The following is a 19,162-nucleotide window of genomic DNA, read 5'->3' as shown; positions in this document are numbered from 1 at the left end:
CCCTCTGTTACAATACCAGTCACATCCGTGCCATCATATGAGTTATGATGATGATTAAATCAGTAAAACAGTGTGGTCTGCTCAGGTCCTTCTGGGTTTCACTGTGGGGTAAGGCACAGCCTCAGGAGATGAGTCTGGAAGTGGTTGACAAAGACCTTGGGGACCTTGCAAAATCAGGTGACTCTGACTGACATGGGAAGAGGGACCTGCTTTCTGCTCCCAGATAATTCTGTTCTTCTCTTCTTGTCCCAGGCATCCTGCACAAAGGGAATGGGGAAAACCAGTTTGTGTCTCAGCAGCCACCAGTCATTGGCAGCATCATGGGCAATGGGCGCCGGAGAAGCATCTCCTGCCCTAGTTGCAATGGTCTTGCAGATGGCAACAAGCTCCTGGCCCCCGTGGCCCTCACCTGTGGCTCTGACGGAAGCCTCTATGTGGGTGACTTCAACTACATCCGCAGGATCTTCCCCTCTGGAAATGTCACCAACATTCTGGAGCTGAGGTATGTAAGGTGGTGCCTTCTCAAAGTTCCTGATAACATCCCCCTGCCATCTTAGGGTCCAGTCACATTACCCACTGACCCAGAGAAGTGGGACAGGACAGAACTGTGTTTGTCAGAATCTGACTTTTCACTTTCCAGCTCAAGCAGCTGCTGCCTCCCTTGATGTACTGTGAAGACAAGCCACCCTTGGAACAGGGAGACATCCTTGGCATCCAGGTGACAGGAAAGCCTGCTGGTAGTCAAAAATTAGCCTCCTGAGAGCCATTGAACCTTCTTTTTGCTCCCTAATACTAAACTGAGTAAAATCAGTTACATGAGTCTTTATAAAAACAAGGGATGGCATAATGACAGGTGAGGCCCCTATGGCCATGTCCCCAAGTTTGGCCCTGTTTACTTAGCACTCATCAGAGTTAGCAGCAGTTCCCTTTGAGTAACCAGTACTGAGATGAGGCCCACAGGCCTGACCCAAGCAGGGCCTCTCTGCTCCTCAGGTGCTGCAGAACTAGCTGGGTCGCCCTTTTCCCCTTCTTCATGAGTGGTAATGCATAACACAGCTACAGCTCAGGGGAAGCCTCTGTGTTTGCATTGTTCTCTGTGCTTCCCTGAGCCAGATCTCCCGAGACCCAAAGCACTGCCACAGGGTGGGTTCTGGGGCTGTGGAGAAGCTGTGCTTTAGTGACAAGGGAGCACTACTATGCTCTATCAGGAGAAATGGCACCAAGTTTCTTCACAACTCTTTTAGAGAACAGTACCCACTTATCTCCTAGGCAGAGATGCACATGAGCAGCAGAGTCCCTTGAACTGGAAAGCCTCTCTCCAAAGCAGGCAGGGGAAGGTTGGGCTCCTACTGTTTGCCAAGTGTTAATAGTTCTGTGAGGTATTTATTATTACTACCCTTTGATAAATGGGAAAGAGGAGGCTCAGGGAATTTAAAGTGCCTATCCAAGGTCCAACTTCTAGAATGGCAGACCCAAATCCAGAAGGCCATTACTCAGCTCTGCCTCACCAAAAAATTGTCATCTGGCCCAGTGAGAACCACTTTGTCTTAATGTCTTATATTCTCTGCTGAAGAATCTTGTTCTGCAGCATACGTGTGAGAAAGAAGGCAAGGTTTAGTGGCTCCCTGATAGCTGCATGGCCCTAAGAGAAGTGTTAGTGTCCTCCCCCACTCACAGAGACAGAAGGAAGCTCACCCATGGAATATTCTCTGCCTTTCTTCTATTATGAGGTTGACTGGCATAGACACAGATCAAGAAAGAAGGGATCCTTGAGTGCATTTGATTCACTCAGCTGCATATATGTACTATGATGGAGAGAGCCAAGGACCAGGGGGTCAGCTCACCTTGGCAGAGAAGCTGTACGACTTAACCCCCTGGGTCTCCACTTTTACATCTTTCAAATAAGAGATATCAACTCCCTGCCTTCCTCCCACCACTGTGAGGCTCATATGAGACACTGAATAAGTAGTGGAGGAAGAAGTAAATGTAATTTGGAAAAGAAATCTAAATCAATCAACATATCATGGTCTTGAGAGATTTTCCTCCAATCATTTCCCCCAGGCCTGTTTCTCTCTGCCATACCCTCCCTTCTAGATAGAGCATATCTCCAGTTCTGCTTCCTACTGTGAGCAGGTTCCCCATGTTTTGGTAAAGAAACGAGGATGCAGAGGCTCAGAGCAGGGAGTCTGTGTATTGCTAGGAACGTTTCCGTACAGGGAAAAGAAGAGACTGTTACGGTCTGTCTGCACACTTGTTAAGGCAGTGGAATATGTCGTGCTAGTCCTCTTCCCTGAAGTCAGCGGTGGGGGTACAGGAGGAACCATGCCTCCTCTGTGATATGTAGCTGCTTGTAAGTGAACTCACTGACAAGTAATATCCAATATGAAATATATCAGTGTCATAGCTGCTAAGTCTTTATTTATTACAGTATTGTACAGTAGCATTGCTGTCAAGTTTTCAGGCTGCTAATAATGCTTCTAACCCTGCTGCTAACACCTCATTCTTTCTTCTATTCCCTGCTCTCCTGTCTTCTGTCAGAAATAAAGATTTCAGACATAGGTAAGCCAACCAGTGGAGAATTTCCCGTCTCTCCCCTGCCTTGTTGCATGTTGTATGGTAAGCTGTACATGTCAATTTCAGATGGCTCAATGGCAAAGGAATCCTGTGTGATTGGAACTGATCGGGGATAATCAGTGGCAATAAGAGGAAATCATTAATAATAGTGGCAGTGGGTGGCAAGAGCCTGAACTCTTTGAATCTGTGGCAAAGTGAGGCAGTTATCCTATAGTCTGAGAACATAACAGACTGAAGTAATTGGGAAAGGAATTTAAACCATGACATGGTAATTTGAATGCCACGGTCTGCTTGATCTTCACCATCAATGAGGCCATCGAGACTGTGCTGAGTGACTTTGATGGTCATGATGGAAAATTCACCTTGATCAGGTGAAGAGTCTGAAATTTGCGCTTCTATGGACATTCCAGGTACCACAGGTTTGGGATCATCCCCATGATGACTCCACCAGGTTTGCCAGCAAGGGCAGAACAGGCCACAGGGGCTGCCTTCAGGGAGAATCCCCAGATAGGAACTTTGTCACAGAGCAGGCTTGTCATAGATTCACAGTGGCAGCGCAGCCAGCAGGAGTGGGTCTAGTCAGATGCCAAGAGAAGTGATACCTATCACTGTGGCATTCATCTACCACCTAACAGTCTGCTGATCCTGCACATTAGGGTGATTTGAAAAATAACCACTGGTAGACAGAGCTGTGGTTCAGATGGCCACAGAGATGGTCGAGTTATCCACATGTGGCTTGCTTCAACATGGCGCATGGGTGGTGCAAAGTTGGGATAAAAGAAAGCCTTCGGGATGATGAAAAGAGCCAGCAGACCCTAAGTTCAATAATTATTGAATTCATTTCTGAACAAGTAGATGTGATAATTTTATGTATTATTTTTAAATCATAATAATTAATATGTATAGAGCATTTACTATGTAGCAGAGAAAATAGCATTTTGTCCCCAAACCATCTGTGAGGTAGGTCCCTGTGATTACATCCAATTTACAGAGGAGAAAACTGAAGCTCCCCATCTGGGCGGGCTTGAAAGAATTACCTCATTTCTTGGAGTTCTTCTTTCTAAATTGAGGTTATTAAAATGTCCCTCAAAGGGTACTGGTGTAAGAGTCACAAAGGATGTTTATGAAGCGTTCAACATTTTTAGGCGTAAGGAGGAGCTCCAGAAACTGGTCATCATAGTCATAATAATGGCAACAATAACAAAATACATGCATTGTTATTATTACTAACATATCATAACATTATAACTATTGATTATATGATGATGATACAATGATATACTATTCTATGGTGATGATTGCGAAGCCCCCATCTTTCCCCAAAAGAAATTGAGTCCTCTTACACCCAAAGACACGCCTTAAGTTCAGTTAAACAGGGAGTGGGAACAAAAGTCAAAAAGATGAAACACATCTATGATTGTACCTTAGGGTAGACTTGATTTCATGACAGCAGAGGAAATAGGAAAACATAAAACTACTTCCATGATTTGCATTATCAGAAATAGAAAACATGCCTACCTCTCAGAGAACAGAGATGTTGCATGAGATGTGAATGGATGCATTGCCCTCAACTTCAGTTTTGCAGAAAACACAGAATTCCATTTCCCATAAAGATCCTGGATTAAAACATAGCATTTTGGGCTGGGGGAGATAGCTCAGTTGGTAGAGTGCTTGCCTTACAAGCACAAGGCCCTGGGTTCGATCCCCAATACTGAAAAAAAAAAAAAAAAAAAAATAGCATTTCACACTGAAGCATTCAGTCCATGGTGGTGGCTGGCTAGAAAGCAACTGAAACACAGGGGAAAAACCTGGAAATTGGGGGGCCACTTGGCCTTGGGCTGGTCACCCAGATTTTCTGGTTTCTAGTCTCATCCTCTATAAATGCAAAAAGCAGTGGTGGGGTCTTTTTGTTTCTGATCTTCAGTGACCTTTGAATATTTCCATGGTATGATTTCAAAACTGGGTTCCTGCCCTCTCCCAATACATTGTTTTCTCAAGTGCTATAAACTGTTTCTAAGGGGAGCCAAAGTAGAGGGGAAAGGGAACCACCTTGTGTGTTCCAGTTTTCCAAAGACTATCAGGAGACAGAGAACCCAGGTTCCAGTTCTGATTTTATCTGGCTCCTGAATATTGGCAAATCCCTTCTGCTCTCTAGAACTCAGTGTCCCCCTCCGTAAATATTGAGGTAGATTAAAGAAATTCTCAAGTCTCGTCCTCTTCATCTGTTAGCTGCCTCGGCTACTCTCAGTAACAGCACTTGGCTTCACAGGGGCGAGGTCAGCTGTGTACACATGGTGTGCTCCCCAGAGCAGGCTCATCTCTGCCTTTGGCTTTTCAGCCTCATGCTATCCCCCAGACAGAACAGAGACCCATAATCCTTTGGGCATCTTTCTCTGTGGACCCATTTAGGGAACAAGCATCTTCGCCTCTTTCCAGATCTCTTCCCCAAGTCTAGGAGGAATGCTCGAAGTCTCTTCTTAGATATACTCTTGAATTCAAGTCTCCCTCAAACCTAGCTGCATGCCTTAACAGAGCCTTTAACTGCCCCAGATGTAATATTGTCCTGTACAGGACAATATTACATCTCCATACTTAGCTTTTCCATTATGCACCAATATAAATATTCTGGAAGTTTCTCAAGGTGACCAGCTTTGCCATTCATTGAACATGTCTCTTTTTTTAATGGGACTGGAACTATGCACAGAAATCTACATTCTTCATGCAATCTTTGTTCTCAAAACAACCCTTTAAAGTCGATGTTATTATCCCATTTTCTCAGATGAAAAAAAATCAAGGCTCAAAGTAGCTATGTAATTTGCCCATGGTCACTTTATCAAGTGGGTGGTGGAACTGTATTTGAATCCTTGTCTGTGTGGCTCCAATACTCAAGCTCTTCCCACTGGTTCTGAGAACCAGTGCGGTAGATCTTGCCAGGTTGCCACCTGATGTGATTGAAGGATGCTCCTGTATGTGATGCAGGCCTTACTCTGAGACAAAAAGAGAATTCCCACTCATAAGCTGGGAATAGATTACTTTTTGTCACAAGACACTCCTGGGCTCCCACCTGCTAGAAACTTTCCTACATCATCCAGAAAGATGGTAGAGTGAGACCTGACTTCAGCTCATTAACTTCTGGAGTGGTACCCTAAAGGCCTCTAAGATTTTATGTCACTTCCAGAGGGGCCAAGGTTATGTTTAAGGAACTAAAGAATGTGGGTCCTTAGAGACTTCTGCAGCAAACTTTGGGAATAGGACTATGATATGATTCTGTGCCAACCTTGCTCAGGATATTGGGAATCAGAAAGGATCATACATGATCCCTATCCAGGAAATACTCTCTGGCCACAGAATCAGGACATCTTGCATCAAATACCCTGAAGGCATTTGTGGTTTGCAGAGTATTCCAAGGTCTTGCTACTCAAAGTACAGGCAACCAACACCAGTATACTTTGAGAACTGGTCAGAAGTGCAGACTCAAGTTATGTACCACTAAACTGAAATCCACATTAATCTCCAAGAAATTCATATGCACATTAAAGTCAAAATCCTTGGTTCCCAAATCTGGCTGTGCCTCATGGTCACCTGGAGAGATCTCAAAGGTAGATGTCCAGGCTCTTCAGTCATTATAGGTAAGGCTTTTTTCTTCAAGCTTTCCAAGTGATTCTGATGTCTAGAACCATCAATTTAAGATCATTACCCTTAAGTCAGGGAGGCAGGTATTCATTCATTCATTCATTCATTCACTCATGAATTCAGCAGAACTTTCCAGAGCACTCACACCACATCAGCCAAGTAGGAAGCACCTGGGAACTTGATATCAGTCCCTGCCCAGAAAGAGTTCAAGATTTTTGTTGAGAAGGCAGACAACTAAGCAGAAGTGTCTTAAGGATCTACAGATAACTAAAAGTATAATCTGCCTAGGCTCTCTGGAGATACACAAAGGAAGTGGCCTGTTCACCAGTGGGAAGAAGCCAAGGTCCAGGAATGGTATTTCAGATGAGGTGGTGCTACCGCTGAATCTCTGCCCAGGTGAATGAGGGCAGTGGAGCCTGGAAGGCCCTGAGCAGCAGCATCAGGAAGCAGAAAGAACAGACTTTGGAATCAAGCAGATCTGGATTCAAATTCACTTAGCAGTTTATAGTCCTAGTCAAGTCACTTCACCTCTTCAACCTCAGTTTTGTGAAATTAAAAAAAAAAAAAAAAAAAAAAAAACCTACCTTTCATAATTGTGGGAAAAAAAAAGAGGTCATGCAGGTCAAGTGGTAGCACAGTGTCTGAGACAGAGTCGGCACCCATTGGTGGTGCCAGGTGCATTGGTATCAGTGAGCATCATATCTGTGGCTCTGTCCTGCTGCCTGCTAGAAATCCAGGTGGGCATCTTGGACACAGGAAGAACTCCCTGTGCCAGGTGGCAGGAGAAAGAAATGAGCCCAAGAAGTTCAAAGAACACTACAAACTGAAAAGGGCTATTGATAATTTCACTTAATCCTGGTGACAAACATGTGAGCAAAATAGAGCAGGGACTTGATCATTTGACAGCTGAGGAACCTACAACCTGACCTATTTAGAGAACTTGCCCCAATTAAAACCTATACTTTAAGTTCACAACTGATGTTCTTTCCCGTATGCTTAACTAACCACCAAACCTCAAATCTGTCCTTGAGCACAAAAGAGGTGGCCCCAGCTCTTACAAACTCAGACAATCCTGCCAGTGCCACCATCTCCTGGAACTCACCCTTATGAGAAATCTGTATGAGTGACATTTCTCTGGGGCAGTGCAAGGAGACATGAGCTGGAAACTCAAGGGGCTAATCTAAGTGGACAGGGCCCCCCGCCAGATTCCCTCGGGGTCCATCTTCTGCCAAGGTAGATAGCACCAGTTTATCCTGAGTGATGCACAAAGAAATGAAATAATCACCCCGACTCCGAGCTGTCAACAGGCGAGCTGGAAGATCAGGCTGCCCCAGCATTGCAGGACAGGATCTAAGGTCATTGCACTTTATTTAGCCAGAATCAGTGTCATCAGGGAAGATTAAATCTGTGCTACATTATAGGGTAAGTCACAGGGGACATTTCAAGATAAATAGGACACCTGTGCTGTTACCACTGCCCCCAGATGAGAAGTAAAAGAAAAGCTAAGTAATTTGAATGCAAATACTACCTAAATAAGCTGAAAGTGGAGATACCATCCATTTAATTCAGCAGCAGCTGTGATGGGCTGGAAGGCACCAAGCTGAACATTGGAAATACAGAAATGAATAAAATCTAATCTCTTCCCTTCAAGTACTAATGTCTGGGTCTGGGAGAAGACACCTAAATAAATAGCCATGACCACTACATTAAGTGTTGTACAATCTGAATGCAGACCAGTATGGAGCTCAATGCACGGAGAAAAAGGTTGGGGAAGTTTTGCAAGAAAAATTACTGTCTGAGCTGACATCTGAAGAATGAGTAGAAAAGAGAAGGGGACAGAACAGGGACAAACAGGCCTGAGGCATTTGGAGTGTAGGACTCGTGTGAGGGAGCACAGGGAAATAGAGCAGCCCAGCTGGAGGGCCTGGAGTGCTAGTGGGCAGGGAGCGTGGACTTCCTCTGTGAGACTCAGGGATCCTGGAAGGGAAAGTGTGAAGATGCCATGTTGGTATTTGGGCAAGATCAGGAAGCATAGCGTGAAGAGGCCCAGGTTACAGGCAGAGAAACCTGCCCTGGCTTCGGATGGAGGTGATGGGACAGCTGTGCTAGGGACAGAGAAGGATTCCTGGAGAAAGTCATGTCATGTTAGTCAGATCCAGGGAGAAAACAAAGGAAGGACAGTCCTGGGTCTGGATGCCTAACTCTTAGAAGTAGCCAGGCCCCAAGGATACCGTCCAAAGCAAGGGATGTTTATGACAAGCAGTCAGGTCCAATTAAGGCCCTCAGTGACCTAGACCCCGCCCCCCGAAAATTGTGTACCAGTCATTATGTGTAATTCAAAATACACCAGTCTGTAAAATAAAATTTTGTTTTTCAAAAGGACCCAAAACCTACATGCCTGATAAATAGACAGTAGACCTTACTCGACCTTTCTGATCTCTCGCTGCATCTTGAAGGGTGTGCAGTGGCCGCTAGCAGTGTGTGCAATGAGTGTGGCCAGCGCCAGTCCATCCGGTCTGAACAGATACTCTTTATAATCAGAAAATGCTCCAGAGACTCAGGAGGGGCCAATATTGAGATGCAGCTTGAGAGCCAGCAAATGACTAGGAATTGCAAATGAGCTTCTCAGGAGTGGAGTCCAACGCCAGTGTGCCCTAGACCTGAAAGAAATCAGTTTTCAGTATCATGGACTAACAAAACTCAGGCTTACCAGGTGCTACCTACCTAGTAGTCATCTCCAAATGCAAAAATAGACACCAGCACTAGTAGTTAAAATAACAATGCTGATTCCCAGCACCTCCTGGGTGCTCAAGACTTAACAGTTTGGGTGCTAAAGACACGGTGCTTGTGATTTCAGGTAATTTTTCCAATACATCAACAGGGTAGCTATTAGCATTCCCATTGTACAGATGAAGAAAACTAGGCTCAGGAGGCCAGGCAACCTGCCCAAGCTTCAAAAGCTAGATGTCATAGAGCTAGACTTAGCACCCAGACTGATCTGATTTCAAAGCCCATGCATTTCCCCAACCTGTGGCTAGCAGCCGTGCCTAGTCTCCCCGCTTCTCCAGTCTTGATTTTCCTTTCCTCCATGACCTGGGCCTAGTCTTTGTGACTGATTTCCAGAAACCCGCCCTCTCTAGCATTGCTCCTCTGTTCTTTTTCCTTGGTTTTTGCTGCAGATTTACAAACAAATCCTGCAGCTCATTTGTATGTGACTGCAGGAGGGAGACTGAGGGACTCCCGATGCGTACGACAGGAGACACCAACCAAGAGTCAGGTCCACCAGGGTCTCCTCCATCATTCCCAAGATGGGAGCAAGAGCTGCTGTAAAAATCCTATGGAGAAGGGCTGTGTCTTTGAACTCAGATTGTTCCTTAAAGTCACAGACCTTCATGTTTCTAGTTTGATTAACAGGCCACCTATGGCCAGCCTCATTGATAGCTTTTTTAAGAAAATACGTATTCACACCTGATATGGGGGACTTAGCAAGAGGTTTTTGCATTAGTAACTGGGGGGATGGATAATTAGGTCAACCCTTGAGATCAGAAAAATTGAGGCACCATCACCCAAAATAGAGACATCAGCCCCCCAAGACTGTGTTTGGACTTGGATTCAAAAGGGCCAGGGGACTGTGGTTGTGGCTCAGTGGTAGAACGCTTGCCTCACATGTGTGAGGCACTGGGTTCGAGTCTCAGCACCACATCTAAATAAATGAATAAAATAAAATAAAGGTCTATCAACATCTAAAAAAAATTAAAAAATAAAAAAAGGGCCAGGGACTCGAGTTACACATCTCAAGCTACTGACAAGGGTAAGAGCTCACCAGTGGCCATGTCTTTGTTTTGCAGTCACAGCCCGGCACACAAATACTACCTGACCACAGACCCCATGAGCGGGGCCGTCTTCCTCTCTGACACCAACAGCCGGCGGGTCTTCAAGATCAAGTCCACCATGGTGGTGAAGGACCTGGTCAAGAACTCTGAGGTAGTGGCAGGGACTGGGGACCAGTGCCTTCCCTTTGATGACACTCGCTGCGGGGACGGAGGCAAGGCCACAGAAGCCACGCTCACCAATCCCAGGGGTAAGGCCTTGCCTTGGAATCACGCTCAGTAATGTTTACTGTGGAATTTTGCATTTCCAGGAGACCTACAGGTTTATCATTGCAAAAAAATTATTGGAAATATCAATAAATACACAGAGGAAAGTTAGGATTGTGATAATTCTACCTACCAGAAATATCCCCAGTTAATATGTCTTATCTGTCCTCTTCACCTTTATTCTCAATGTTTGTATGTATAATACAAACCAAAACCAAGTAAATATGTATAAGTATGTATAATATTCACCAAAAACAAATAAATCAGGTGAGGTCACATTAAACAAACTGTTTTTGTAACCTGCTTTTTCTCCCTAAATGATATAGCATGAACTCTTTCCTTATCATTAAAGAGTCTTATGTGTCCTCCTGTCTAATGACTATATAGTATTCCTCCAAGTGGATGTCCCATCATTTATTTATCAGCTCCCTGCTATTGGATATGCATGCGCTCTCTCATGTTATTGTTATCAGCAGCACTAGTGTATCATCTTATTCATGTGCTATGGGGGGATTAACTGTAGGTTTCAGTTTGGAATCCTTCAAAAAACTGAACCTCCAAATGCTCACTTTCAGTATTTGTCATTCATTTATTCAACAAGAATTTACTGTGGGCACAGAGCTCTGAGGATGCATAGATAAGTTCTTTGTAACACAATAAATAAGACTTGGCTATGAAGCACTCTGACATGGGAGAGAGGGAGAAGTGTTCCCTGAGACGGAAGAACAACTGTGCATGGGGGGTCAGAACTGAGAGAGCACATGGACACCAAGTCTTTTTAGAAAAGAAGGCATCATCCACAGACATCCTTCAGTGGAGTTGACTGTGGTACAAGTCCCATGGCCTGTGACTCTATGGCTAAGCCATGGGGTCCTCATCAATAGAGTGGGGGTAACAATACCATCTGTGTATACTTCCTCAGAGTGGTCTGAGGGTCAAAAGTAATGTATTTCCCATGGTATCCTGTAAAAATGTCATGAAAGATTATACTGGAAGGCCTGGGTTAAAAATCAAAGCAATAGACTCATGAAATCATGCATTCAAATCTAGGATTTGTCATCTAGTAGCTGTGTGACTTTGGCAAGTTGCTTCACCTCTCTGAGCCTCATTTTCCTCATTTATGTAACAGGGATATACTGCAGTTATAGTACAGATTAAATATTATCAGGAATGTACGTGCTTAGCATAGTACATTCATAGTAGCATAGTACATAGCAGCATCGGGGACCTCGTAAACATCGCATAAATGGCGACTCCTATTACGATTGTTACATTGTATCATAGTGCATTATGTCACATCACATCATATATCCTCATAGCACATTCTCTCTCCCATGTATCTGGAGTGGTCAGGTGGTAACTCTGTGGGGTAAACATTATGTCATCGATGGTTAATCTCCCTCTTAATTATGATCTGCTGGTACGAACGAGCAGCGGGGAGTGGAGTGGGCACTGGGCTTGCGTGTGGGGACTCTGCCTCACGGTTCCTCTCTGCTACTCACCGACTCTGGGACCTCCTCTTCTGCACCTCAGTTTCCCCAGTAATCCTCAAGCAGGTTGATCCCTGGAGCCTTTCTGCTCCAATACTCTACTCTCTCAGAATTCAAAGTGTTTTCTTGAGACCTCTGTTCTCTGCAGGCATTCCTCGGTGGCCCTGCACACACTGTGTGCCCTCCCCCTCACACAGATGGAGTGGCAGCACAATTGCCCAAAAGCCTGCAATTAACCCAGATAAAAATGACAAGAGTGCCACAATATGCAGACACTTTGCAGCAGGGAGGAGAAAAGATGTCCATCTATTTAGCACAACAAAAAGAGGAGGAAATGAAGTCATTAATCAGGGGACAGATCACTTCTATTAGCCTGTGCAGCCAACTTTGTAAACAAGAAACCAAATTGTTCATGAAGCACTCGTCAGTCCTGGCAGATGGAAGAGAGAGACAGGGTATAGCCCGGAAGACAAGAAAAGTCCTGTCTGGGTACTTAAAGAATGAAATTAATTTACATTCTAGGCAGGGCCACAGGAAAGGCTCCCAGCCTCCAGGCCGCCTGGTCCTCTGGGTGAAACCCTCTCCAGCTGCCCAAGGAGGCCTGGAGGCCACACCCATGCACCAGGGGCCATTCCTCAGAGCCCCGGGTATCTCAGCCCATCTGCAGGCCAAGGAAGAGACACAGGGGCCAAGAGCAAGGGCCACAAAGCCTACAGAGCGCGGGTGTTTCTCATGATCCTGAGTCACTAATAATGATTGATGGCTAACTATTGCAAATCAGATGTTGGCATCCTCATTTTATTAATGAGAAAACCGAGACTTAGAAGCGAGGAGCTTGCTGAAGTTAATACAGCTAGGAAGCTTCACAGCCCAAACATCTACACCTCAGCCAACCTTATCTGACCCCTTGTCCCTCACCTGCCCCAGAGAAAATAAAGCAGAAGTGACAGGTTCTCCTGGGGCTGTCATTTTCCTGGCCTCCCTGTCTAAACCAGGTCCCTCTCAGGGGTACATCTTGCCTGTCACCCCTGAGCATTGACAGTGTGGTAAGGGAATGTCTGACTTGCAATTCTGAGCCTGGGGTGGGAATCAGAATCACCCATGAATGGTTTTTAAAATGTGCATTGGTCCCAGGTGCAGTCACCCCCTGAACTAGTATTTCCAGGAGGGAGGCCAAGAAGGTGTGTACTGAAAACTCTCCAGGTGATTCTGATGCACAACACGGGCCAAGAAGTACTGGGTGCATGGAGCAACTCACTTTGGTTTGTATCATGACCACCAAGGTGTTTGCCAAGATGCAGAGAGATGCTCAGATGCATTTAAGATCTGGAGCAATTACCTGGGTGCATTGTAGCAGGTCCACACAGAGGTCCAAGAGAAATACAGACTTAAAACAATCCCTTCGTTTGACAGCTAAGAAAGGTCACACAGACTAGGCCAGGGAGAAAGTCAATCAAGTGTTGGTCTAGGGATGGAAAATGAGTATCCCTGACTCCTCTCTTTGATGTGCTTTCCTTAGACATTAAATACAACAATATTCCCTATGCAAACCCATAGGATTCTTTTCAGACTGTGCTTTTGCAATGATCAGTGTTTTAGTCAGCTTTTTCACTGTTGTGTCTAAACGATCTGACCAGCACAATTGTAGAGGAGAAAAGGTTTATTCAGGGACTCACAGTTTCATAGGTCTCCATCCATAGATAGCAGGTTCCATTCCTTGGGGCCAAAGGTGAGGCCGAACATCATGGCAGAAGAGTGTGGCAGAGGGAGGCATCTCACGTGGTGATCAAGAAGCAGACAGAGAGCTCCACGTGCCAGATACAAATATATACCCCATAGCCACGCCCCCAATGAGCCACTTCCTCCAGCTACACCCCACCTGCCTCTAGTTACCACTCAGTTAATCCCATCAGGGATCAATTCACTGATTAGGTTAAAGCTATAGCCCAATCATTTCTCCTCCAAACCTTCTTGCATTGTCTCACACATGAGCTTTTGGGGGACACCTCACATCCAAACTGTAACAACCAATGAAACTAAAATAATAAGGATACAAAAAATTTAAGAACTGTCTTAGAAAAAAATTATTACCAAAAATTGTATTTGATTATTACATTTCCAGGGTTTGAGAAGTCAGTTAATTTAAATTTTTAATGCACAATACAGTGAAAAATGTCCCCCTTACCACTATCGCTAGTGCTTCAAAACCCCTAAAAGTTATGAGTCCAGTTTTTGTGGGTAACTGAGGTGATAGATGAAAACCTCTGGAGGCAGCGAAGCAGGACTAGAGCCCAGGAGGACCTGAGAACCTGGGTTCTATCCCCATTTTAAAGCACCCAGTTTCTGAGCCTCCATCTCTTTGCCCTTAGAGGAGAACCAAAGAGCTAGGGTGTGCTGCGTGGTAGAGCACTTGCCCAGCACCTGCAAGGTTCTGGGTTCCATCCCCACCCCCACACAAAAGGGAGGGGGCTGAGCGTCCTGGGAGGATCTGACGAGGCCAGGCTGCCGAGGTGCTTTCTGTGTCCTGTTGGCTCTGATGCTCAGTTCCTGTTTTGGCTTCTCCATCCAGGCATTACGGTGGACAAGTTCGGGCTGATTTACTTTGTGGATGGCACCATGATTAGACGTATTGATCAGAATGGGATCATCTCCACCCTGCTGGGCTCCAATGACCTTACATCAGCCCGGCCCCTCAGCTGCGATTCTGTCATGGATATATCTCAGGTGAGAAGACTGTCTGCTAGAGCCCCCCCGACTGCCTCCGGGATGTCACCAACAGGGGTAACAAGTGTGTGGGCATTGCAGAGGTTCAGGGAAATCTGCCCAAGGCCAGCAAAGCAGGATGGACAGCGCTTTACACAGTGTTAATTTAAATCCACAGCCGCTGAACTTCCTCTTTGGTAACACATCCAGATACTTGCATATCTATTCTTTTTCTAGTTCAGTAACTGCATGAAGCAGGAATTCTGTCTTTACTTAATCAGGTGGCTGGTACACATTGAAGAATAGCCCATATGTGTTGATTGATTGGTTGATTGATTGAATCCTGGCTTTGCCACTCACTAGCTCAGTAACTTGGGGCAGGTGTGTGAAGTCTTCCGGGCCCTATTTTCATCTGTGAAATGGAAATCACTGCGGTGGGTCTGGCAGGATTACCTTGAGAACACACAACAATGCCCATGAACTTCCTAGTGCTGCTGAACACTTCAGAGATGGAATAAACCGAAGTTCTAGGGTGTGCTTTCACAAAACCTGACATGTATGCCAGGTTTTAAGGACTGAATGGGGATTTTCTGGATAGCAAAAAGAGAAAGGGAGACATTTTGCAGAAAGGGGACAGGATGCACAAAGGCACAAAGATGTTAATAAGCCTGATATATTCAAAGAACAATGGGAAGTTGAATGCCAGAGCTCAAGATGCTTGGAAGGAAGAGGTAGGAGTTGAAATAGGAAGCATGGTCTGGGGCCAGTAGGGACGGACCTTGCCACACCATGCCAGAGAGTTTGGACCTTGGCAGGTAGGCACCAGGATCCCAGGATAGACCCAAGTGAGACACAAGTGACTAGCAATCCAGTATGACCTTGGGATAGCCAAGAGTGACTTGGCAAGGAATATGCCCTTTATAGGTAGGTCCTCAGGCAGGACTTGGCCTGTGCCATCTTGCCAACTTTACCAGAACCTAGGAAATAAGGAGGCTGACCATGGCACTTGCTCCCAGCTCCACTCGTCATGCCTGCCTGTTCCTGACACATGTGGCTTCCCCAGGGCCCCATAGCTGCTGCTGGTTGTCCCAGCACTGTGCCACGTGCCAGTCGGATGCTAGTGCAGTTTCCCTCTGCGCCAACTACTGTGATTGCTGTGCTCCAGAATGGAATCTGTTCTCTGCCACTCGTCTTTGCAATTTGGCAGGCTTCCCCTCGCTGGCTCGAGAGTTCCCCTCTCCAGTCTGTGAGCAAGCTGGAATTACCCATCAGGAAGCCGCCATGGCCTAAGGATGTGCATACAAGTATTTTCAATTCTCAAAACGGGCCCTCAACCAGCCAGCTCAGGGTGCTGAAAATTTTCAATCCGCACATTAGAAAATTGTTTAACTTTAGATAGAGACACTGCCAAGCAGTCAGAGCAGAGGCTTGGAAGACAACTGGCTATATTGGATAGGGGAAAAAATGAAAACCCACACTTAGATTCTGAAATCCTGGACTAAAAAACTCTGTACCGCTGGCCCTTACTACCTTCGTCTGAATCTAAGCATGGATTTTTTTTTTTTTTAACAAAACTCCAGAGCAGGCATATATTTTTACATACACATATGGGCAGTGGGTACTGGCTTTCATTCTCAGAGCCTCCTCTGTTACCAATACCCAGCTACTTGGCTGTCCCATGGGGAGCAGTGAGGGAAGCCAAAGACAGAAAACAGCGAGGAGGCAAGGATGCAGAGGGAGAACCAAGGAACCCAAACCAACCTAGGAAGAGACAAAGACCAGGTCCAAGACGAGAAAAAAGGACTGGAGGGAGGCATCGTGCAGAAAGGGGACAGATTACACGCCTGTAATCCCTGAGGCTTGGCAGGCTGAGGCAGCAGAATTGTGAATTCAAAGCCAGCCTCAGCAACTTAGCAAGGCCCTAACCAGCTCAGTGAGAACCTGTCTCTACATAAAATACAAAAAAGGGCTGGGGACATGGCTCAGTGGTTAAGTGCCCCTGGTTCCAATTCCTGGTACCAAAAAAAAAAAAATCTGGAGATTAGTATGGCCAGGTATGGCCACCCCAGGCAGAGCATCATTCTCTACCTAGGGACGGAAATGAGAGCCCTCTTTGTGCTGGGTGCTGTTCTAGAAATGAGGTTAGAGAGATGAGCAGGGCTTGTCTTTTCTCATCTAGCTGTCACAGTAATCCCATAGGATAGGTATTAGAGATAAGGCAACTGAGACCTGGAGAAAGAAAATGCATTATAAATGCATTATAAATGCTCTATACTAGATTTCATCAGAGATGCAAAATGAATTTTTAAATGAAATCATGTAATTGTCTAGCACAGTGCCTGGCAGTTGCTAATAGGGTGTCAATATTAGGTTCCTTTAAAATCCACAGAACTTTCACATATATTGCCTCAGTTGATCTCACAACTACCCTATGCAATATTTATTACCCCCTTTTGCATATGGGGTGAGCAGGTCGGTGTCCAGGAAACTTGAGTAAGATGACCCTTCTGGTGACTACAGAACTGGAGTCAGAAGTGAAGTGTCCTGACCCCATCCCTCGCTGGGTCTGTGCCAGTTGCTGGCCATTCATTCACTGATTGAAGCACATCACTCTTCAACACAGCAGTCAGCTCAGAGTGCCTTAATGAAGCAGAGGATGCTCAGGAGGACAGGACAGAGGGAGTGCCCCTCCCCCAACAGGACCCTTAAACTAGGAGCTGCAGAACCTCCGAAGGCATAGGGTCTGCTCCCTCCATTTTGGTGGTGGGAAATTAAGCTGTGATAGAAGCATCATTGATAAGAGGTGAGACCAGATTAGCTTAGGAACAGTATGGCCCAGAAGCAAAGTCAACTGCATGACAGAGCGGCTCTGAGAGCAATCCCTTCCCCACCCCCGGGTGCCCCTATGCATGCAGCTGCTTTAGGGGAGAGTGTAAGACGTGCTTGCTGTTCATTTCTTTCGGAGTCCTCTCTCCTCTCCCTCCACTGGTTCCCTCTTGCTCCCTCCCACCCACCCACTCATCAAGGCACCATCTTTTCATCATAATGACAGGCAGAAAGGTCTCGCAAGCAGGTCCCCAAGGTGCCATAGGACCAGAGGGCATAAAATATTTAGCAGCCAGTGTTGACAAGAAATGGGTTTTAGAAAATTGAAAATCCTCCTGTCACTTTAGAGCAAACTGTGTTCTTGATGCAGCCAAAAGCTGGCACAACTGTGCTGCGGAGAACACTGGGGAGCATGAGTGGCAGTCCAGGCTGCAGCTCTGCAGGGCCTGCAGCGCCCTTGCTCTGTGCAGACGGCCAGGCCCTGGGGTCGGGGGTGAGGAGACAAGACCCGAAGACAGGCTGCTCTGAAGAACTGAGAAAGGGCTGGCCCTTCCTGAGATCGACCCTGAGCTACGAGGACAGATGGAGGTGGCCTTGCCTAGATATATAATTCATTGGGTTTCTTTCTACCTAGGTAAACAACCACATGCATGTTGCAAGAAATTTTAAAAAGTTTAAAATCACAAAGAATATTAAAATGGCCTTTTATCCCAGTACAGTTAATGTTTTGAGATATATCCCTCAAATTTTTAATCTCCTCTCTATCCATAATCGATCTAATTTATGGTTACATTTCCCCCTAATTGGAATCACACTGTGCTTACAGTTCTGTAACCTGTTCTTTCTCCTTAACACATAGCGAACATTTCCCCCTGTCATTACATATCCATCTATCACATTGCTTTTAATGATTACACATAGTATTCTTATTTATGAGTGAACTAAATATGCTATAATTTATTTAGCCAATTCTTAATTGTTGGGCATTTGAGTTAACTCCAGTTTTTCACCCTGATTAAAAGTGGCTCTGATAAATATACTTGTAGACAATGGTGTGCAAGAGCAAATTCCTGGAAGAGAAACTTCTCATCTAAAGACCCATACTAGTTAGAGTGGACTCCAAATTGGATCAAAGAACAAGGGTTTATAGGAGGCTCAGGAGCCCTAAGTTGATGAGTCTTTAGTTAAGACCGAAAACTCAGTAGAAGGAAGCACCTGTCAGTCCTTCCTGCCTATGTATGCTGGAAGGATGCTGGACCTGTTAGAGGTACAACTAGCAAAGAGCCTTCCTTGGTGCCAGCAGCTCCCAGTGTGATCTATCCAACAATCCAGCCCCCACATCCATTGAGTAAAGCTCACCTTAGACCCTGCAGGCTGCAACCTCTTAGGTTCCCACTTGAAGACTCACCACAACCCAGTCAGGCTCAGAAGAAGCTAAGTGTGGGGCCCCAGATCTGTAAACTCCTAAGTCCTACTGCCAGCTTCATTAACACTTTCCATGAGGACCAGCTCACCAAAGTACCAGAAACCTTTATATAGAGCAGAGCTTCCTAAACTTCAGTGGACACAGAATTCACCCAGGGATTTTACTTAAATGCAGACAGTGAGTCCAAAGATTTCTGGCAGCTGGCATTTCTGACCAGCTCCCAGATGATACCAATGTTGTTTGTCTGATTATCACCTGATAAGAGGCACAAATCCAGTTGTGATGCCCAGTCCCCAATTAGAATCACCCAGGAAACTTGAAATAATATCAATGCCCAAGCCCCACCCAAGGAACTGACTCAGGGTGGGATATGAACACCACTATTTTCTAAAACATCCCCAGATAATTTGAAT

At 45.6% G+C, this 19,162-nt stretch overlaps 1 protein-coding gene across 2 annotated transcripts in view; it reads left to right on the top strand.

Annotated features, from left to right (window-relative positions):
• Nucleotides 1-19,162, top strand: part of Tenm4 (teneurin transmembrane protein 4) — a 712,052-nt gene that overhangs the window by 657,271 nt on the left and 35,619 nt on the right. Inside the window, exons 24-27 of one of the 2 annotated variants that reach the window (XM_047517531.1) lie at nucleotides 253-502; nucleotides 2,539-2,559; nucleotides 10,056-10,288; nucleotides 14,364-14,518. In XM_047517531.1, the coding sequence (XP_047373487.1) occupies nucleotides 253-502; nucleotides 2,539-2,559; nucleotides 10,056-10,288; nucleotides 14,364-14,518 (659 nt within the window). The remainder of the gene's footprint in view (nucleotides 1-252; nucleotides 503-2,538; nucleotides 2,560-10,055; nucleotides 10,289-14,363; nucleotides 14,519-19,162) is intronic. The other variant, XM_047517532.1, reaches the window with a different exon arrangement.

The sequence above is a fragment of the Sciurus carolinensis genome, chromosome 11 (genome assembly GCF_902686445.1).
Source record: "Sciurus carolinensis chromosome 11, mSciCar1.2, whole genome shotgun sequence".
Lineage (NCBI taxonomy): Eukaryota > Metazoa > Chordata > Mammalia > Rodentia > Sciuridae > Sciurus > Sciurus carolinensis.
The sequence above is the reverse complement of the archived record's forward strand: the minus strand, read 5'-3'. Positions and strand labels throughout refer to the sequence as shown.